This window comes from Engystomops pustulosus, chromosome 10 (assembly GCF_040894005.1).
Source record: "Engystomops pustulosus chromosome 10, aEngPut4.maternal, whole genome shotgun sequence".
In the NCBI taxonomy this organism is placed as follows: domain Eukaryota; kingdom Metazoa; phylum Chordata; class Amphibia; order Anura; family Leptodactylidae; genus Engystomops; species Engystomops pustulosus.
In genome coordinates this window covers 103014738-103035137 of record NC_092420.1, presented here as the reverse complement: position 1 = coordinate 103035137, position 20400 = coordinate 103014738, and the positions used below count along the sequence as shown (strand labels likewise).

Genomic DNA, 20400 nt, shown 5'->3' with positions numbered 1-20400 from the left:
GGGAGCAAGGACTGATCTATTAAATATATCCAATGTGCAGGACACAGCGCCCCCACCCGTCCATGGCCACAGCCGGATATTGCAGATTATCCCTCTACAGTCAGAACCTATGTGATGGATATCGGATCGGTGCTGACCCTTCCCCCATCAGCGGTCACCGTTCTCCAGTGATGTCATGTTATGGCTGTTTACTGCCCAATCTAATATAGGGTTCAGCTGCAATACCAAGCATAGCCACAATTCAATGTATGGCGCTGTGCTTAGGAGATTGTGAGGAGGCTACAGTGTTTTTTCCAACTACGCAGTGTCTTTCAATATCTGATGTGTGGGAGTGAGTATGCTAATGAGTCAGAAGGGCTCTGGGGGGGGCCCCTCCGTGCTGTAGCTTAACAGGCTGTTACACTGTCTCCCCCTACCTGTGCCTGCTGTAATCTCACACTGTGCAGGAGCACTTCTCCCTCCCACTGTGTAACAACCTGCGAAGCTACAGCACCGAGGGGCTCCGGTAACACCCCAGATTTTACAAGTTAATTTTAGAAGGAATGAGGCCATTGATATCCGATATAAAACTATTCCCACAATCCCGGTCCCTGGACCTAGGAGTAATGTCCTGGGTTTATCAGGATCGTAGAGTTCGGGTTCTCTATTTTAGAAGCTCTTGACTGGGTAGAAAGACCCGTGGACATCACACAAATCACAAAGTGATGATTGGGGGAATCTTGTGTTGGTTCCCTGCAGCGCCTCCGCTGGTGACATGAAGCATTACACAACCTCCATGTATAGGGCAGTGCAGGACAGGATCTCGGAGAGATTAGGATTATTGTCATTGTGTATCAATAAGCAACAAACCGGTTCCAATAACATTTTTATTGTTTCCCTCAGAGAACAGGACGTCTCCAGATATTTGCAATATCAGACTGCAGCCAGCTCGGCTTTAGGCCACAACCTTCACAAACTAATAAATGGCAGCGCCCGTCCCTGAGAGGAGATCTGTGGCAGGTAATCCGGTGCACCCCCAGGAGCGCTCAGCGGATTTCTGGGGTTAGAGGTCGCGGTTGTGCTGGCGAGAGCACTAAAGTAGAGGTCGTGGTGGTGAGAGCACTCACAGGACGTCTAAGGTCACAGGTAGAGGTCATTGTGGTGAGAACACTTACAGGAAGTTTGGGGTCACAGGTAGAGGTCGTGGTTGTGCTGGCAAGAGTGCTCACAGGGCATCTGGGGTCATAGGTAGAGGTCGTGATTGTGCTGAAGAGAGTGCTAAGGTAGAGGTCGTGGTGGCGAGAACACTCAGGAAGTCTGGGGTCACAGGTAGAGGTCATGGTTGTGCTGGTGAGATCTCTCTCGGGACGGCTGGGGTCACAGGTAGAGGTCGTGGTTGTGCTGGTGAGATCTCTCTCGGGACGGCTGGGGTCACAGGTAGAGGTCGTGGTAGTGCTGGGGATAGCGCTCTCGGGACATCTAGGGTCACAGGTAGAGGTCATGGTTGTGCTGGTGAGATCTCTCTCGGGGCGGCTGGGGTCACAGGTAGAGGTCGTGGTTGTGCTGGTGAGATCTCTCTCGGGGCGGCTGGGGTCACAGGTAGAGGTCATGGTGGTGAGAGCACTCATAGGACGTCTAAGGTCACAGTTAGAAGTCGTGGTTGTGCTGGTGATAGTGCTCTGAGGACGGCTGGGGTCACAAGTTGTGGTGAGAACACTCATTGGAAGTCTGGGGTCACAGGTAGAGATCGTGGTAGTGCTGGGGATAGCGCTCTCGGGACATCTAGGGTCACAGGTAGAGGTCGTGGCTGTGGTGAGAGAGCTCACAGGACGTGTGTCTGGGGTCACAGGTCGGTGTTGCGGTAGACAGAGGGTCACAGGTAGAGGTCGTGGTTGTGCTGGGGACATCTAGGGTCACAGGTAGAGGTCGTGGCTGTGGTGAGAGAGCTCACAGGACGTGTGTCTGGGGTCACAGGTCGGTGTTGCGGTAGACAGAGGGTCACAGGTAGAGGTCGTGGTTGTGCTGGGGACATCTAGGGTCACAGGTAGAGGTCGTGGCTGTGGTGAGAGAGCTCACAGGACGTGTGTCTGGGGTCACAGGTCGGTGTTGCGGTAGACAGAGGGTCACAGGTAGAGGTCGTGGTTGTGCTGGGGACATCTAGGGTCACAGGTAGAGGTCGTGGCTGTGGTGAGAGAGCTCACAGGACGTGTGTCTGGGGTCCAGTTGGAGCTCAGGCTATTTTGTCTTCTCCAGGACACCCCGCACCTCCTCCGGTTTGTAGCCCCAGGGGCCCATGTTGCCCTATAATTAGAACATTACATTACTGAATGAAGCAATTTCACAATCCTATTGGCTGGTTACATAATTTCTGGTAACACCAATCATTATCGTTACAATTGTTCTCATTCTTCTCTCTGACTGGAAATTTTAACCAGATAATCACCAGGTCCAATTCTCCCCCAAACACTCAGTTCATGTGGGTTTAACGCTTGAGGCTTTTTGGGGGGTTGGGTTTCCCAAAAACTTGGTCACTTGAATAGGACTGAGTTTCATAGTTTATACGGTTGAAAAAAGACACTTGTCCAACAATTTACCACCATATTTTTTGTATGGACCATTCATATATTTATATTTATAAATATATGAATGGTCCATACAAAAAATATGGTGGTAAATTGTTCCAGATTAAATCAAATCAAAAGACGAGGGGGCACTGTCTGCACCTGGAGGAAACAAGGTTTAATCACCGGAGGCGACAGGGCTTTTTTACTATGAGAACGGTCAATCTGTGGAATAGCCTGCCTCAGGCGCTGGTCACAGCAGGGACAGCAGAGAGCTCAGGAGCAGAGCACAGAAGGGACAGCAGAGAGCTCAGGAGCTGGTCACAGCAGGGACAGCAGAGAGCTTCAAGAAGGGTCTAGATGCCTTTTTACACCTAAATAACACTGATGGTTGTTATATAGAATTGTTTCCCCTAAATCCCTTCCTCATCCAATCCCTTCCCTTCCTTGGTTGAACTTGTTGGACAAGTGTCTTTTTTCAACCGTATAAACTATGAAACTTAGTCCTATTCAAGTGACCAAGTTTTTGGGAATCATGTTGCAGATGAATCATGTGACCATCGGACCTGTAGGGATTGTAGACTTGTGGCTCCTCATGGGCGGGGCCTTTATAGACATGTTATGTAGGGCTCTGCCCCCAGGTACCACCCATTGCATTGTCCAATGACTCCCGTCCCACATTACCTTATAGATGACCTTCCCCTCCTGCAGGATGTACAGCCTCTCGGGCAGGGCTGCGTACTTGGCGCTGCACAGGTTCTGCATGGTATCTACCACCACGGGGCAGGAAGGCAGCTCCTCCATCAGCCGCTTGGCCGCAGAAAGACGATCCTGGATGTTCTGATGTTTCTTTATGGATATGTTGTTTTTTAGAGCCCATCCATCTACAGGGGGAAGGAAACGGGGCAGCTCAGTACAGGAGCCGGTACTGGGTCATCAGAACCAGCACATATCAGGAGCCGGTACTGGGTCATCAGAACCAGCACATATCATGACCTTGTACTGGGATTATCTGACTACTGGATAAGCTATCAGCCTGTCAGTGTATAGGGGGGTCCATCAGAACCAGCACATATCATGAGCTGGTACTGGGGTCATCAGACTACTGGATAAGCTATTAGTGTGTCAGTGTATAGGGGGGTCCATCAGAACCAGTACATATCATCAGGTTCTTACCTGGCTGGGGGTCTCTTCCTTGCCCAAGCAATCAGAGTAACTTAGCCCAGCAAGCAGAGTACTCCTGCAGTACTACTTAGAGTATATATATATATACAGGTAGTGACAGGTTCCCGTGGAGCCGTATTAACTAAATGCTGCCCTTCTTTTAGCTAAAAATTGTTTCCCTCACATCCCCATAAAATCATCTTTATGTTCTGTTACCTGTCATCAGGGGCGTGTCCTGCCCGAGTGGCCCCTCCCACCTGCTCCTCAGCGTCATGTGACCAGGGTGATGTCATCTAAGGTCCTTGGCAAAATCTACAAATCTACCCCATGTGTGTATCTGAGGGAGGAGTAGAATTAGCAAAGGACCTTAGATGACATCACCCTGGTCACATGACGTGAAGTGCTGTAACAATGATGTGACAGAGCCCCTCCACGCTCCAGCAATGCTCTGCGTAAACGTCTTCTACCCCTAATGATCACGAGGTCATGAGACTTTTATGTCTGTAGTTGTATATTAGCAGATGGTCCCAGTGCTAGTTCCACACAGCAGCAAGTCCCGGCAGTGAGACCTGTCAATCAGGGACAAGGAGGTGGGGCAATGCAAATAACATCCCATATGCAGGAGCCCGTTCATATCACTGGACTCGCATCAGGTGAACTGTGTAGAAGTTTAAGAACTAAATGTTTAACTTTGCAGCCAAGAAGAGGAACCATTAGGGATACGGCCGATGCTTTGTACTCACAGGTTTTTTGGGGGGGATTTATTTTGTTTGGGTGACTGTAAAGTGCAGGTTCTGTTTAAGGGGAAATTGACGTTAAACTGGGGGGGTGGAGATTTAGAGAAAAAAAATAAAGGAAATCTCCCATCAGATTCAATCCTGATAATCCGGGACATTCCTCATAGATCCGGCACCGGGACTGTGGGATCTTCTGATATATCTTATCCATGGCCTCCTGCCTTCTGATATCAGCTCTTATAATTATGCTAATGAACCAGAAGGGCTCTTGGGGGTTGTTACCAGAGCCCCTCCGTGCTGTAGCTTCACAGGCTGTTACACTGTGCACTGCTCAGGAGGTGACACCAGCTTGGCGCACGTTTACTACACAGCGAGTGACACAATTCTGTCGAGTCGCCGCATTAAATAAAAACTAAGACTAAGCAGTAAGAGCCGGTCCAGGGGCCCAGAACTGGCGCAGACAGAATCATAGATCCATAGATCAGGACAGATATCGGACCCGGCGGGTTCTTACCTTCTGCGTGAGCCTCGTCAATATAGATAATCAGAAAATCGGCCACCGAGCTGAAATCCTGGACGAGCTTATTGAACTCGCTAAGCCTGAAGAAGAACGGGGGTCATGTGCAGCTCCCGAATGTGAGGACCAAGGGGCGCGGACCTGGCGACAAAAACATCACAGAATCTCAGGAGAGGCGAATGTCATCAGCATCAGGTGCAGCTTCACAACATGAGGACAAATAATCTGCTCTGTACATTTCCCTTCCTTTATAGACAAAGTTTCCAGTAACAAACAATAAACTTTGTAATAAATCTCATCTTATAGAGAACCCGTCATCAGGTGTTACCCACCAAACCAGCAGCAGGGAGGAAATGTCGCTCTTTTATGTAAAATCTCCCCCGGAGTCAAATATGACTCTTCTCTGCCTCATTTTCACATGAGATGAGTCAAGTTTAGCGCTTCCAGAGGTGTGTAACTTCAGATAGGAGCTTGAAACATTTGGAGGAGATTTTTTGCTTCAAAGAAGTAAAACTAGAAAGGACATTTCACCCCCGACCTCCTCCAGTTACTTTGTCTCCTTTATCTCCTTCCCTCTTTTATCTTCTTTTCACTCTCAAATCTCTACCAGATTCCCTCTTGCTAGCAATATGAACACCTAGAAGCTGCCTGGAGAGGAGAGGGGGGCACAGTAACCAGGTCTCCCCCAAACAGCGCAGCAGATGTGGAGATTACAGGTCACACAGCGCAGCAGCGTTGGTCCTCGTGTACATACACCAGATGACTGACCTCTGCATCATGCGCCACAATTCTACAGCATGAACAAAAAATGGTGCCCACTCCCCGTGCGCCAGTATTCAATTACCTGGCGCCCCCTGCAGACTACACAGGCAACTGCACCCAGTACAGACTGCACGAGTGTTCATAACACTGGGCCAATGTCTTATAGAGGCAGGAGTGTCACTGTAATAGCCAATGGGGCATGTGTATCAGAAATGGTGTGTACTATGTGCAGTGTGTACTATGTGCAGTGTGTACTATATGCAGGGTGTACTATGTGCAGTGTGTACTATGTGCAGGGTCCTGTGTACTATGTGCAGTGTGTACTATGTGCAGTGTCGTGTGTACTATGTGCAGTGTGTACTATATGCAGGGTGTACTATGTGCAGTGTGTACTATATGCAGGGTCCTGTGTACTATGTGTAGTGTGTACTATGTGCAGTGTCCTGTGTACTATGTGCAGGGTCCTGTGTACTATGTGCAGGGTCCTGTGTACTATGTGCAGTGTCCTGTGTACTATGTGCATGGGGTGTACTATGTGCAGGGTGTACTATGTGCAGTGTCCTGTGTACTATGTGCAGGGTCCTGTGTACTATGTGCAGGGTCCTGTGTACTATGTGCATGGGGTGTACTATGTGCAGTGTGTACTATGTGCAGTGTGTACTATGTGCAGTGTCCTGTGTACTATGTGCAGTGTGTACTATGTGCAGTGTGTACTATGTGCAGTGTCCTGTGTACTATGTGCAGTGTCCTGTGTACTATATGCAGTGTCTACTATATGCAGGGTCCTGTGTACTATGTGCAGTGTCCTGTGTACTATGTGCAGTGTCCTGTGTGCTATGTGCAGGGTCCTGTGTGCTATGTGCAGGGTCCTGTGTGCTATGTGCAGTGTCCTGTGTACTATGTGCAGGGTCCTGTGTACTATGTGCAGTGTCCTGTGTACTATGTGCAGGGTCCTGTGTACTATGTGCAGTGTCCTGTGTACTATGTGCAGTGTGTACTATGTGCAGGGTCCTGTGTGCTATGTGCAGTGTCCTGTGTCCTATGTGCAGTGTCCTGTGTACTATGTGCAGGGTCCTGTGTACTATGTGCAGTGTGTGTACTATGTGCAGGGTCCTGTGTGCTATGTGCAGTGTGTACTATGTGCCGTGTGTCCTGTGTACTATGTGCAGGGTCCTGTGTGCTATGTGCAGGGTCCTGTGTGCTATGTGCAGGGGGTGTACTATGTGCAGTGTCCTGTGTACTATGTGCAGTGTGTACTATGTGTAGTGTGTACTATGTGCAGGGTCCTGTATACTATGTGCAGTGTCCTGTGTACTATGTGCAGTGTCCTGTGTACTATGTGCAGGGTCCTGTGTGCTATGTGCAGGGTCCTGTGTGCTATGTGCAGGGTCCTGTGTACTATGTGCAGGGTCCTGTGTACTATGTGCAGGGTCCTGTGTACTATGTGCAGGGTCCTGTGTACTATGTGCAGTGTCCTGTGTACTATGTGCAGGGTCCTGTGTGCTATGTGCAGTGTCCTGTGTCCTATGTGCAGTGTCCTGTGTACTATGTGCAGTGTCCTGTGTACTATGTGCAGGGTCCTGTGTACTATGTGCAGTGTGTGCTATGTGCAGTGTCCTGTGTGCTATGTGCAGTGTCCTGTGTACTATGTGCAGGGTCCTGTGTGCTATGTGCAGGGTCCTGTGTGCTATGTGCAGGGTCCTGTGTGCTATGTGCAGGGGGTGTACTATGTGCAGTGTCCTGTGTACTATGTGCAGTGTGTGCTATGTGCAGGGTCCTGTGTACTATGTGCAGGGTCCTGTGTGCTATGTGCAGGGTCCTGTGTGCTATGTGCAGGGTCCTGTGTACTATGTGCAGAGGTCCTGTGTACTATGTGCAGAGGTCCTGTGTACTATGTGCAGAGGTCCTGTGTACTATGTGCAGGGGTCCTGTGTACTATGTGCAGTGTCCTGTGTACTATGTGCAGTGTCCTGTGTACTATGTGCAGTGTGTACTATGTGCAGTGTGTACTATGTGCAGTGTCCTGTGTACTATGTGCAGTGTCCTGTGTACTATGTGCAGGGTCCTGTGTACTATGTGCAGTGTCCTGTGTACTATGTGCAGTGTCCTGTGTACTATGTGCAGTGTCCTGTGTACTATGTGCAGTGTCCTGTGTACTATGTGCAGGGTCCTGTGTGCTATGTGCAGTGTGTACTATGTGCAGGGTCCTGTGTACTATGTGCAGTGTCCTGTGTACTATGTGCAGTGTCCTGTGTACTATGTGCAGGGTCCTGTGTACTATGTGCAGTGTCCTGTGTACTATGTGCAGTGTCCTGTGTACTATGTGCAGGGTCCTGTGTACTATGTGCAGTTTGTACTATGTGCAGTGTGTACTATGTGCAGTGTCCTGTGTACTATGTGCAGGGGTCCTGTGTACTATGTGCAGTGTGTACAATGTGCAGGGTGTGTACTATGTGCAGGGTCCTGTGTACTATGTGCAGTGTCCTGTGTACTATGTGCAGGGTCCTGTGCGCTATGTGCAGGGTCCTGTGCGCTATGTGCAGTGTACTATGTGCAGGGTCCTGTGTACTATGTGCAGGGTGCTGTGTACTATGTGCAGTGTGTACTATGTGCAGGGTCCTGTGTACTATGTGCAGGGTCCCGTGTACTATGTGCAGTGTCCTGTGTACTATGTGCAGGGTGTTCTATGTGCAGGGTCCTGTGTACTATGTGCAGTGTCCTGTGTACTATATGCAGGGTCCTGTGTACTATGTGCAGTGTCCTGTGTACTATGTGCAGGGTCCTGTGTGCTATGTGCAGTGTGTACTATGTGCAGGGTCCTGTGTACTATGTGCAGGGTCCTGTGTACTATGTGCAGTGTGTACTATGTGCAGTGTGTACTATGTGCAGTGTGTACTATGTGCAGTGTCCTGTGTACTATGTGCAGGGGTCCTGTGTGCTATGTGCAGGGTCCTGTGTGCTATGAGCAGGGTCCTGTGTACTATGTGCAGGGTCCTGTGTGCTATGTGCAGTGTGTACTATGTGCAGGGTCCTGTGTGCTATGTGCAGGGTCCTGTGTACTATGTGCAGTGTCCTGTGTACTATGTGCAGGGTCCTTTGTATAGTGCAGGGGCGTCAGATTTAGGATTTCTGGTGCCCATTCTTCATGAATCTGGCGCCCCCTGCACTGCTCCGACAGAGGGCACCACTTTTTTTTTGTGCACCATTAACATGGGGCGTGCAACACAATTCTGGACTCTGCCTGATAAATCTGGTGCGGGGTCCGACTGAGCCCCGGACGCTCCTCAGTGCAGAAATTTGTGTGACATAAAAGGGCCACGTGTGAGGCGCGGACACGTCTAATACCTGTACACGCAGGTAACACTAGAAAGAACCTGCAAAGTCCGACAGAAATCTGGAGCCGGGTCCTTAGTGAATGTGGGAAAGTATCTTGGGATCTATAGCACATGGAAACATGTTCTGGTGTCATATTAAAGATAACGATCTCCTCTTTGCTAACTGATGATTATATCTTACTGATATCCGCCGATCAATCAGGGTCCCGAGTACAAGACCCCACAGACCAGAGACTGAAGAATTGTTCTAGAGATAAGTCACATGTTTGAGCTGGAAATCCCCTGACATCCTGCATGTAACATACCTGAAGCGGCTTCTCAAGAAATCCTACCTGAGGGCCGCGCCGTGACGCAGAGATGAGTCACTTTATTATCACGTGTAGGACTGTGTAAGGTGCATCCTCATTATATCATTCCAGATATAAACATATAACAATGAGGTGGGAACCGGCCCAAGATCCTTCCTTATAATTCTAGGAAACAAACCCGAATGGGTGCGGGCGGCAGACCACGGTCCTCAGCATGTGGAGGTACAGGAGTGAGTAACACTCCCCGGGGCACGTGGACTGCTGCCATGTGCCTTCATCTACCGTCACACGGCAGGTGCCAGGGCAGGTAACTACTGGAAAGATTTGCATCATTTGTGACAACCACCAGGAGGGGCCTGAGGTCACAAAGTCACAGGAAATGTATCGGTATAATGAAGGTGATAAACCAGGGGCACTTACTTTTATATCTGGGCCCCCAATTTCCTGCATTTTCTTTATATAACTCATTGATGCGCTTTATCGTATGGTAATAAGTCTGAAGAGCTGCAGTGGGTGTCACCAGAGCCCCTCCGGGCTTCGGCATCACTGTCTAACGCCTCCTTCCTCCTCCAGACATTCCTTTCAGCCTGTGAAGTCACCCGTCCCTCTTCAAATCCTGCGTATGGTCGGATTCTCACTGCGCAACCAAGCTGCTACTCTGCACAACTTTTAAATTGATGCTAATGAGACCAAAGTGCTTTGGGGGAGTTAACAGAGCCCTTCGGTGCTGCAGCTTCATCAGCTGTTACACTGTGCACGAGCACTTCTACTTCTGAGATAACAGGGTGCAGAGGGGGAGGCAGTGTGACAACCTGTGACGCGACAGCATGGAGGGGTACTTGTAACACCCCCCTAGAGCCCTACTGGCTCATTAGCATAAATTATAAAGTTGATATTAGAAGGGAGGAGGCCAAGGATAACAGATATAAGAAGATCCCACAGTCCTGGGTCTATGAGGAATGTCCCGGGATTATCAGGATGGAGTCTGATGGGACATTTCCTTTAAAGAGGATCAGATCCAACTCTTTGCATCCTACAATTGGCGCTGATCCACTACATTCATTACTTTGGGGTTATGTCAGCAGCCAATATGCTAATTAGTCTCCCTACTATCGGGGTTGGAGATGGGGCGAGTGCCGTCCAGTTGACAGCAGAGATCCAAAAATAATAAAAGTCAGTGTTCAGCAAAGGTGACGGAAGGAGAATTAGGAGACAATGGAGGGTGTAAGGTCCTTGGGGCTTATCATACGGGACATCGCTTCCTCTTATGTGACATGTCGTCTCCTGTGGTCCGAGAACTGTGACCCCTGACCACCACTGCTGAAGCCCAGGGTCACCCAAGCCTGAGGGGGGGGGGGGGGTGCACAATCGTGGTTCTGTCCCTCCTCAGACTCACAGGGTGTCCCAGGTTTCCTGGACAAACCCTTTAAATAAGACCCTAATCCGACTGTAGGACCTTACGGACCTCTGGTTTATGGTCCCATGGACCTTCCTTAAAGGGCACCTACCACCACGAATCTACCTATAAAGGTAGATCGGGTGGTAGGTGGATGTATGGGATGTGAGGATAGCCCTTTTTAGAGCTAATCCTCACGTCCCCGCTAGCCTAGCATAATCTTTATTGCCCAAATATGTTAATTTACTTAAGCGGCTACCGGGGCGTGGAGTAGCCGGACACGAGGCTACACGGCGCGGCTACTCCACGCCCCAGTAGCTGCTTTCCCCCGCCTACCCTGTGATCTTCGGCGCGCAGCTCCTGGCAGCTGCGCGCCCTCGTCCGAGAAGCCGGAGTTCTGCGCATGCGCAGTAACTCCGGCCAAGATGCGCGATCTCGGGAACGAGGCCGGAGTTACTGCGCATGCGCAGAACTCCGGCTTCTCGGACGAGGGCGCGCAGCTGCCAGGAGCTGCGCGCCGAAGATCACAGGGTAGGCGGGGGAAAGCAGCTACTGGGGCGTGGAGTAGCCGCGCCGTGTAGCCTCGTGTCCGGCTACTCCACGCCCCGGTAGCCGCTTAAGTAAATTAACATATTTGGGCAATAAAGATTATGCTAGGCTAGCGGGGACGTGAGGATTAGCTCTAAAAAGGGCTATCCTCACGTCCCATACATCCACCTACCACCCGATCTACCTTTATAGGTAGATTCGTGGTGGTAGGTTCCCTTTAAGTCTTTATCTGCCGTTAAAATCCCCTTTTATACTCACCGCGAGGCATCAGAAGGAGGAGACCGGACCCGTCTGACGCTCCGGAAATCCCGGGAAACATTACATTTATGGGGATCGGAGGGAAACCATTGTTAGTTATCGGGCTCTAAGGGAACCTGCCAGCAGCTGTATGTGTACAAAATGTGGGGACAGAGGATTTGCCCAGATCTGTTCCCCTTCTTTTCTCATTGGCCTCATGGAGGGGGGGGGGGATGGTCTGACGTGGAGGGGCCCTAACGCCGGCGACCGAGGGGATTGTTTACAAATCTTCAGTAAATCTTTTGTTTCTGTTTCTGTGCAGTTTCTCATTCCTTTATGTGCAGTGATATTTATATTTCTATGAAGCTGAAGGATCCTTCACCCGGGAAGCCCCAATGACCCGCACACGACACTTACCCCGGGCAGATAACACTCAGCTACATGTGTAACTCCCCTTCAAGGCAGAATTACATCCGTTTCATGGAAATTCCCTGAACATTCGCTGCTTCCACTCCTAGGAAATAGTGTAACCGCTTGTACCATCCCCTGGTGGTCTCATTGCCCCCTCTACAGACACCTGATGTTACCCCTTCACCTGAGATAAGTCAAGACTGCAGGGGGAGTGTCACGTCAGACGCCTCTATCTTTGGTTCTATAGCACCTAGAAACATGCTGCTGGTGTCATATTAAAGATAAGGATCGGGCTTGTGGTTCTGTGAGCTACAGCACTGGAGGTACAAGCGATTTTTAAGCGTTTTATGGCTATGTATTTACGACTTGTGCAGAAATCATTGTTTACTGTTATAGTGACATAGAATATACTTAGGTTGAGTGCAAAGTACGTTAGTTATTCAAGATTACAGACAAACCTTGAAAATATAGATCCCTAGGGTGGACCTTTAGCACCTACTGTAACTGGTGAACATCACAGGGGTGTCCAAGGGACGGCCTCTCCTATGTAGCTCGGCTTATATGAAGGGGTTTTGTGTGTTTTTACATTGGATTTGCTTTTGTTCCTTTTGCTGCCTTGTGCTATTGCTCTTGTGCCGCCTGCCCTGACCTATTGCCTGTAAACCTTCCACAAATAAACTCTTCCTGGCCTGACCTTGGCTTGTCTTTTGACTCCCTTTTTGCACTGTTGTCTTTGGACCCACTTGGGTTTGAACACTAGAACAAGTCTAGTGATGGGGACTTGGAAGTCCCTCGCAGTAAAGTCCAATTCTTTTATATGACAGATAAAGGAGAGGACCTTAGGAGTGGTCCTGAGCTAAACCCATCTGGCGGCACACTAGGTCCACACCTGCCATGGTCCATAGGGACATAAAAGGCTTCCCCGTGAGTGTAAATCCCACTTTCTAGACTTTATACAGATTTTCCCATTTTATGACAATGTTGAAAGTGTAAAAGAACAAAAAGCCGCGTGTTCCAAAAAAAGAAGTGATAAAGAAGCCGAAGATTCACAAAATGGTCCAAGGAAGGGAATCTAAGGATTGAGAAGATCACCGGGCGCATGTTCTAGCCTATGGAGCCCTCTATGGACGCCCCATCATTACTGCGGCAGATCCCTCCAGCACCTTCTTACCTCGGAGATAATCCCAGATATGATGAAGTTCTCCATTCAGATCCACAACTGGCGTATTGGGCGCAGTTTTCCCCAAAAAAGCTTCATCTTCAAGGCGCAGCCACATGATCTGCAGAACCGACCACAAAAATTTGAAGGTGAAGACGGTGGGTCCCCAGTCCTCGTACTGAAACTTGGGAACGTGGGCTCCGGTCATCTCAAAGCGAGACTTCAGAAGAGTCTCCATAGTGTGCGGAGCGAGGAGCATGAGGGTCTTCCCCACCACCACGTAGAGGAAGAGGGAGCAGAAGATGAGAGACTTGTGCACACATCTCCCTGCGCGTCTTATCAGCCGCACGGACATCTCCATAATGACGAGACCCAACAAGGAACTCGCAGACTCCAGGCTCCTGGCAGGTGTTGTATGCTTTATAGTGGCTGAACCTGCTTCATGGAGAGTGTCCCCTGAGGGAAGTATGTGCTGGCAGCCAGCGCAGCCGAGGTGTTTCCTTCCTTACAAACACGCTAAGCGAACATGTGAGGAGAGGAGAACCAGCGGCGATGTATCTCTGGGCTGGGGTGCACTTTGTCACCAAGTCCCCGCTGTGGATACCAACAATACTCCATAAACGGAGCCATAAAGACCTCGCCCTCATTGACTTTCCATAACCTGACAACTTGTAGACGTAATGACAACCGGGCTCGTTATGTGACGTGATGGGTAAAAAACAAGACCACGACAAGGAGAAGCAAAGACGTCCATAGAGAAGACCAGACCTGGATGATGGATGCTCATCAGACACCAAGTATGGACTTGTTATAGGGTTATTAGCGGCACTTACCATAGATCCAGCACCGGGACTGTGGGATCTTCTTATATTTGTTATCCATGGCCTCCTTCCTTTTAAAAGCAACATTTAAAATTATGCTAATGAGCCACAAGGGCTCTGGTGCCACTAACAGAGCCCGTCTGTGCTGTAGCTTTACAGGCTGTTACACTGTACAAGAGTCCTTCCCCCTGGGGGGCTGACAATGTAACAGCCTTGGAAGCGACAGCACAGAGGGGGCTCTGCTAACACAGAGCTCTTCTGACCCTTCATTAGTATAATTATAAAAGTTGATATTAGAAGGCAGGAGTCCATGGATAACCGATATAAGAGGATACCACGGTCCCGGTGCCAGGATCTAGGAGCAATGTCCCGGGATTATCATGGTACATTTCCTTTAATGTGCCAACCCTTGAACACATCGCCCCTGCCCAGGGGTAGAGCACTTCCAGGAGGGAGTCTTCCACTGTCCATTGTGCAGTCTCAGAGACATTTCCATCTTAATCCGTATGCTAATGAGGCAGTGGATGCACCCTGGAAGTCGTCAGCACACAGAGCACGGCCAGTCTAGACCCTCTCCCTGCAGGGGGTGACACTGGAAGCAGAGGGGCAATAGCTGTGCTCCAGATTCAGTGGACACGTCCTGGGTGCACCAACTGCCTCATTAGCATACAAATTCATCTGAGAATATCTTGTACATAATGGAGCATTTCTCTACTGACTGGACGCTGGCTCCCGGAGACCAGCAGAGCACTCACTGCCGCTGCGCCCGCGTCTGGGGATGCTAGGATCCGGATTGGAGCACGGCATGCCGGGCACCTCAGGTCTCATACATGACGCGACTGTCCCTAAAGGTCCTTATGCCTATAAACTGTCACATTCCACTCCCAAAGTTTTCTCACCATGTACGAAAATTACCCACGTGAGTCCGATCTGCCTCTTCCTTACTGATGAGTCCAGTATATTCACAGCTGCGCCTTCAGCATGAGGGAGGGGGGAAGGAGGGAGCTTTTTTCTCTTCAGCAGGTCACACACAGCCGACATCTCTCTCATTGCTGAGGGAGGGGGGATGAGGAACGGAGTGAAGAGCGATTCAGCGAGTCCTTGGAAAAGCTCCAGCAACTTTTTAGCTAGATCCGAGCTATGGAATTTTATACAGAAAAAGCACGAAACAGTACGAGGACTTCTGTGGGGACCTGTCATTAGGTTTAATGATGCACATGACAGGTTCCCTTTAAGTCCCATTAAGTCCACTACTCACCCCCCCCCCCCAGCTCTTGAAGTACAGTCCAGCCAATGGAGAAACTCCTTTTGTAGCCGCAAGACCTGAATGTAATAGAGAACTTTTATCACCAAACTCTTCGCCTGTGTGATACCCACAGGAGCATCACTACAGCGCTCCACCGTACCCACAGGAGCATCACTACAGCACTCCACCGTACCCACAGGAGCATCACTACAGCGCTCCACCGTACCCACAGGAGCATCACTACAGCGCTCCGCCGTACCCACAGGAGCATCACTACAGCACTCCACCGTACCCACAGGAGCATCACTACAGCGCTCCACCGTACCCACAGGAGCATCACTACAGCGCTCCACCGTACCCACAGGAGCATCACTACAGCGCTCCACCGTACCCGCAGGAGCATCACTACAGCGCTCCACCGTACCCACAGGAGCATCACTACAGCGCTCCACCGTACCCACAGGAGCATCACTACAGCGCTCCACCGTACCCACAGGAGCATCACTACAGCGCTCCGCCGTACCCACAGGAGCATCACTACAGCACTCCACCGTACCCACAGGAGCATCACTACAGCGCTCCACCGTACCCACAGGAGCATCACTACAGCGCTCCACCGTACCCACAGGAGCATCACTACAGCGCTCCACCGTACCCACAGGAGCATCACTACAGCGCTCCACCGTACCCGCAGGAGCATCACTACAGCGCTCCACCGTACCCACAGGAGCATCACTACAGCGCTCCACCGTACCCACAGGAGCATCACTACAGCGCTCCACCGTACCCACAGGAGCATCACTACAGCGCTCCACCGTACCCACAGGAGCATCACTACAGCACTCCACCGTACCCAGAGGAGCATCACTACAGCACTCCACCGTACCCACAGGAGCATCACTACAGCGCTCCACCGTACCCACAGGAGCATCACTACAGCGCTCCACCGTACCCAGAGGAGCATCACTACAGCGCTCCACCGTACCCACAGGAGCATCACTACAGCGCTCCACCGTACCCACAGGAGCATCACTACAGCGCTCCACCGTACCCACAGGAGCATCACTACAGCGCTCCACCGTACCCACAGGAGCATCACTACAGCGCTCCACCGTACCCACAGGAGCATCACTACAGCGCTCCACCGTACCCAGAGGAGCATCACTACAGCGCTCCACCGTACCCACAGGAGCATCACTACAGCGCTCCACCGTACCCACAGGAGCATCACTACAGCGCTCCACCGTACCCACAGGAGCATCACTACAGCGCTCCACCGTACCCACAGGAGCATCACTACAGCGCTCCACCGTACCCGCAGGAGCATCACTACAGCGCTCCACCGTACCCACAGGAGCATCACTACAGCGCTCCACCGTACCCACAGGAGCATCACTACAGCGCTCCACCGTACCCACAGGAGCATCACTACAGCGCTCCACCGTACCCGCAGGAGCATAACTACAGCACTCCACCGTACCCGCAGGAGCATCACTACAGCACTCCACCGTACCCACAGGAGCATCACTACAGCGCTCCACCGTACCCACAGGAGCATCACTACAGCACTCCACCGTACCCACAGGAGCATCACTACAGCGCTCCACCGTACCCACAGGAGCATCACTACAGCACTCCACCGTACCCACAGGAGCATCACTACAGCACTCCACCGTACCCACAGGAGCATCACTACAGCGCTCCACCGTACCCACAGGAGCATCACTACAGCGCTCCACCGTACCCACAGGAGCATCACTACAGCGCTCCACCGTGCCCACAGGAGCATCACTACAGCACTCCACCGTACCCAGAGGAGCATCACTACAGCACTCCACCGTACCCACAGGAGCATCACTACAGCGCTCCACCGTACCCACAGGAGCATCACTACAGCGCTCCACCGTACCCACAGGAGCATCACTACAGCGCTCCACCGTACCCACAGGAGCATTACTACAGCGCTCCGCCGTACCCACAGGAGCATCACTACAGCGCTCCACCGTACCCACAGGAGCATCACTACAGCACTCCACCGTACCCACAGGAGCACCACTACAGCGCTCCACCGTACCCACAGGAGCATCACTACAGCGCTCCACCGTACCCACAGGAGCATCACTACAGCGCTCCACCGTACCCACAGGAGCATCACTACAGCGCTCCACCGTACCCACAGGAGCATCACTACAGCGCTCCACCGTACCCACAGGAGCATCACTACAGCGCTCCACCGTACCCACAGGAGCATCACTACAGCGCTCCACCGTACCCACAGGAGCATCACTACAGCGCTCCACCGTACCCACAGGAGCATCACTACAGCGCTCCACCGTACCCACAGGAGCATCACTACAGCACTCCACCGTATGTTTATATTTGTTCTGCTAAAGTTAGATGTAGATTTACACCCAGACTGCACGAGGCAAAGTCAATTAAGTCATAAATCTCCAGTTTACAGGTGGGAAGAGAATAATTTGCACCTTTAACCTGGATCTCACCATTCTCTTGTGTTATCTTGCTTTTATTGGTGGATAATTACAGTCTGCAGAGTGATCCGCACAATCCCGCGCATGTCAGGGCGCAAGTCAGGGCGCATCCGCTGATAACATCAGGGAGCTGGAACAATTATTTATTATCATTATTACTTAGACCTTTGCCCAATAATAACCTCTGTTTGTCTGGATTTCACCTCCCACGTGTCCTGGTTTTCTCCTGGACGCAGCTGCAGTTTGCCGGGAAATATCTTACCTTTCGCCTCCTGCAGGGGCTCTCGTGGGTTTTGCTAATTTGCCAGATTTTGTAGTGAAACATCTCTAATCAGGAGAAATGGATGACCAAAAAACATTGCATTAGTCATTAGCTTAGGGACGACCTGCTATTACTGCGCACAGAAAGATGCGAAGCTTCATAACTTCGTCTCTCATATTATATATGACCAGCAGGATCCTATAGGACATTGTAGAAAAGTACTGACTTTGTTACTGCTGTGAATAAAGCTCTTAGGGTGAGATAGGAGCCTACCATTAGCAGCAGAGGCCTGTGACTCTCCTTGCATCTCTTCTCTCTCGCTCTATCAGTGTCATATTGGACATTACAGAAAAGTACTGAGCAGAGCTGTTGTGAATAAAGCACTCAGGGTAAGATAGAAACTTACTACAAGAAGCAGGAGCCGCTGCCTCTTCTCTCTCACTCAGCAGCATCACATAGTACATTATATAAAAGCACTGGAGGCGATATAGAAACTTTTTAATAGCAGCAGCAGCCTCTGTGTCGCTTCACTCGGCTCCAGCTTTCTTCTCCCATTACACCTTGTGCACTTAACTGTAATCGCAGTATTTCGGGAACCCCAGGAGGTTCAATTATAGACCCCCTCAATCATGAGACAGAAAATGTAACTCTTTGATGGCCAGAAGTGACCACATCATAGGCATGCAAGCTGCTATTGGGTTACTACAGTAGCTATCATCACAGGGGCCTAACTACAGGGGTAGCAGCCATATCAGCTGAGGGAGGGGAGAGCTGGTCGGGTCAGGGGAGAGCAGCGAGGGTCAGGAGAGAGCGGCGAGGGTCAGGGGAGAGGAGCGAGGGACAGGGGAGAGCGGCGAGGGACAGGGGAGAGCGGCGAGGGACAGGGGAGAGCGGCGAGGGACAGGGGAGAGCTGCGAGGGACAGGGGAGAGGAGCGAGGGACAGGGGAGAGCTGCGAGGGACAGGGGAGAGCGGCGAGGGTCAGGGGAGAGGAGCGAAGGTGAGAGCAGCGAGGGTGAGGGGAGAGCGGCGAGGGTGAGGGGAGAGCGGCGAGGGACAGGGGAGAGCTGCGAGGGACAGGGGAGAGCTGCGAGGGACAGGGGAGAGCTGCGAGGGACAGGGGATAGCTGCGAGGGACAGGGGAGAACGGCGAGGGACAGGGGAGAACGGCGAGGGTCAGGGGGAGCTGCGAGGGTCAGGGGAGAGCAGCGAGGGACGGGGGAGAGAAGCGAAGGTGAGAGGAGCGAGGGTCAGGGGAGAGGAGCGAAGGTGAGAGCAGCGAGGGTCAGGGGAGAGGAGCGAGGGTCAGGGGAGAGGAGCGAGGGTCAGGGGAGAGCGGCGAGGGTCGGCGGAGAGCGGCGAGGGACAGGGGAGAGCAGCGAGGGACAGGGGAGAGCAGCGAGGGACAGGGGAGAGCAGCGAGTGTCAGGGGAGAGCAGCGAGGGTCAGGGGAGAGCAGCGAGGGCCAGGAGAGAATGGCGAGGGTCAGGGGAGAGGAGCGAAGGTGAGAGCAGCGAGGGTCAGGGGATAGGAGCGAAGGTGAGAGCAGCAAGGGTCAGGGGAGAGCAGCGAGGGACAGGGGAGAGCAGCGAGGGACAGGGGAGAGCAGCGAGGGTCAGGGGAGAGCAGCGAGGGTCGGGGGAGAGCAGCGAGGGTCGGGGGAGAGCAGCGAGGGTGAAGGGAGTGCGGCGAGGGTCAGGGGAGAGCAGCCAGGGTGAGGGGAGAGCAGCAAGGGTGAGGGGAGAGCAGCGAAGGTGAGGGGAGAGCAGCGAAGGTCGGGAGAGAGCGGCGAGGGTGAAAGGAGAGCGGCGCGGGACAGGGGAGGGCAGCGAGGGACAGGGGAGAGCAGCGAGGGTCAGGGGAGAGCAGCGAGGGCCAGGGGAGAGCAGCGAGGGCCGGGGGAGAGCAGCGAGGGACGGGGGAGAGCAGCGAGGGACGGGGGAGAGCAGCGAGGGACAGGGGAGTGGAGCGAGGGTCGGGGGAGAGGAGCGAGGGTCAGGGGAGAGCAGCGAGGGTCTGGAGAGAGCAGCGAGGTTGAAGAGAGAGCGGCGAAGGTGAAGGGAGAGCGGCGAGGGAGAAGGGAGAGCGGCGAGGGTGAAGGGAGAGCGGCGAGGGTCAGGGGAGAGCAGCCAGGGTGAGGGGAGAGCAGCCAGGGTGAGGGGAGAGCAGCGAGGGTCAGGGGAGAGCAGCGAGGGTCTGGAGAGAGCAGCGAGGTTGAAGAGAGAGCGGCGAAGGTGAAGGGAGAGCGGCGAGGGAGAAGGGAGAGCGGCGAGGGTGAAGGGAGAGCGGCGAGGGTCAGGGGAGAGCAGCCAGGGTCAGGGGAGAGCAGCCAGGGTCAGGGGAGAGCAGCCAGGGTGAGGGGAGAGCAGCGAAGGTGAGGGGAGAGCAGCGAAGGTGAGGGGAGAGCAGCGAAGGTCGGGAGAGAGCAGCGAAGGTGAGGGGAGAGCAGCGAAGGTCGGGAGAGAGCG

The 20400-nt window shown here is 52.2% G+C and overlaps 1 protein-coding gene across 1 annotated transcript; it reads right to left on the bottom strand.

The window, feature by feature from the left end:
* Positions 1 to 852: 852 nt before the first annotated feature.
* DIO1 (iodothyronine deiodinase 1) lies at positions 853 to 13665 on the bottom strand. The gene is made up of 4 exons (XM_072128002.1): positions 13128 to 13665; positions 4956 to 5099; positions 3225 to 3424; positions 853 to 2280 (listed from the first exon to the last, which is right to left on the bottom strand). Exons 1-4 carry the CDS (start codon positions 13474 to 13476, stop codon positions 2215 to 2217), a joined length of 759 nt encoding a protein of 252 aa, XP_071984103.1. The 5' UTR covers positions 13477 to 13665; the 3' UTR covers positions 853 to 2214.
* Between the last annotated feature and the right edge of the window lie 6735 nt (positions 13666 to 20400).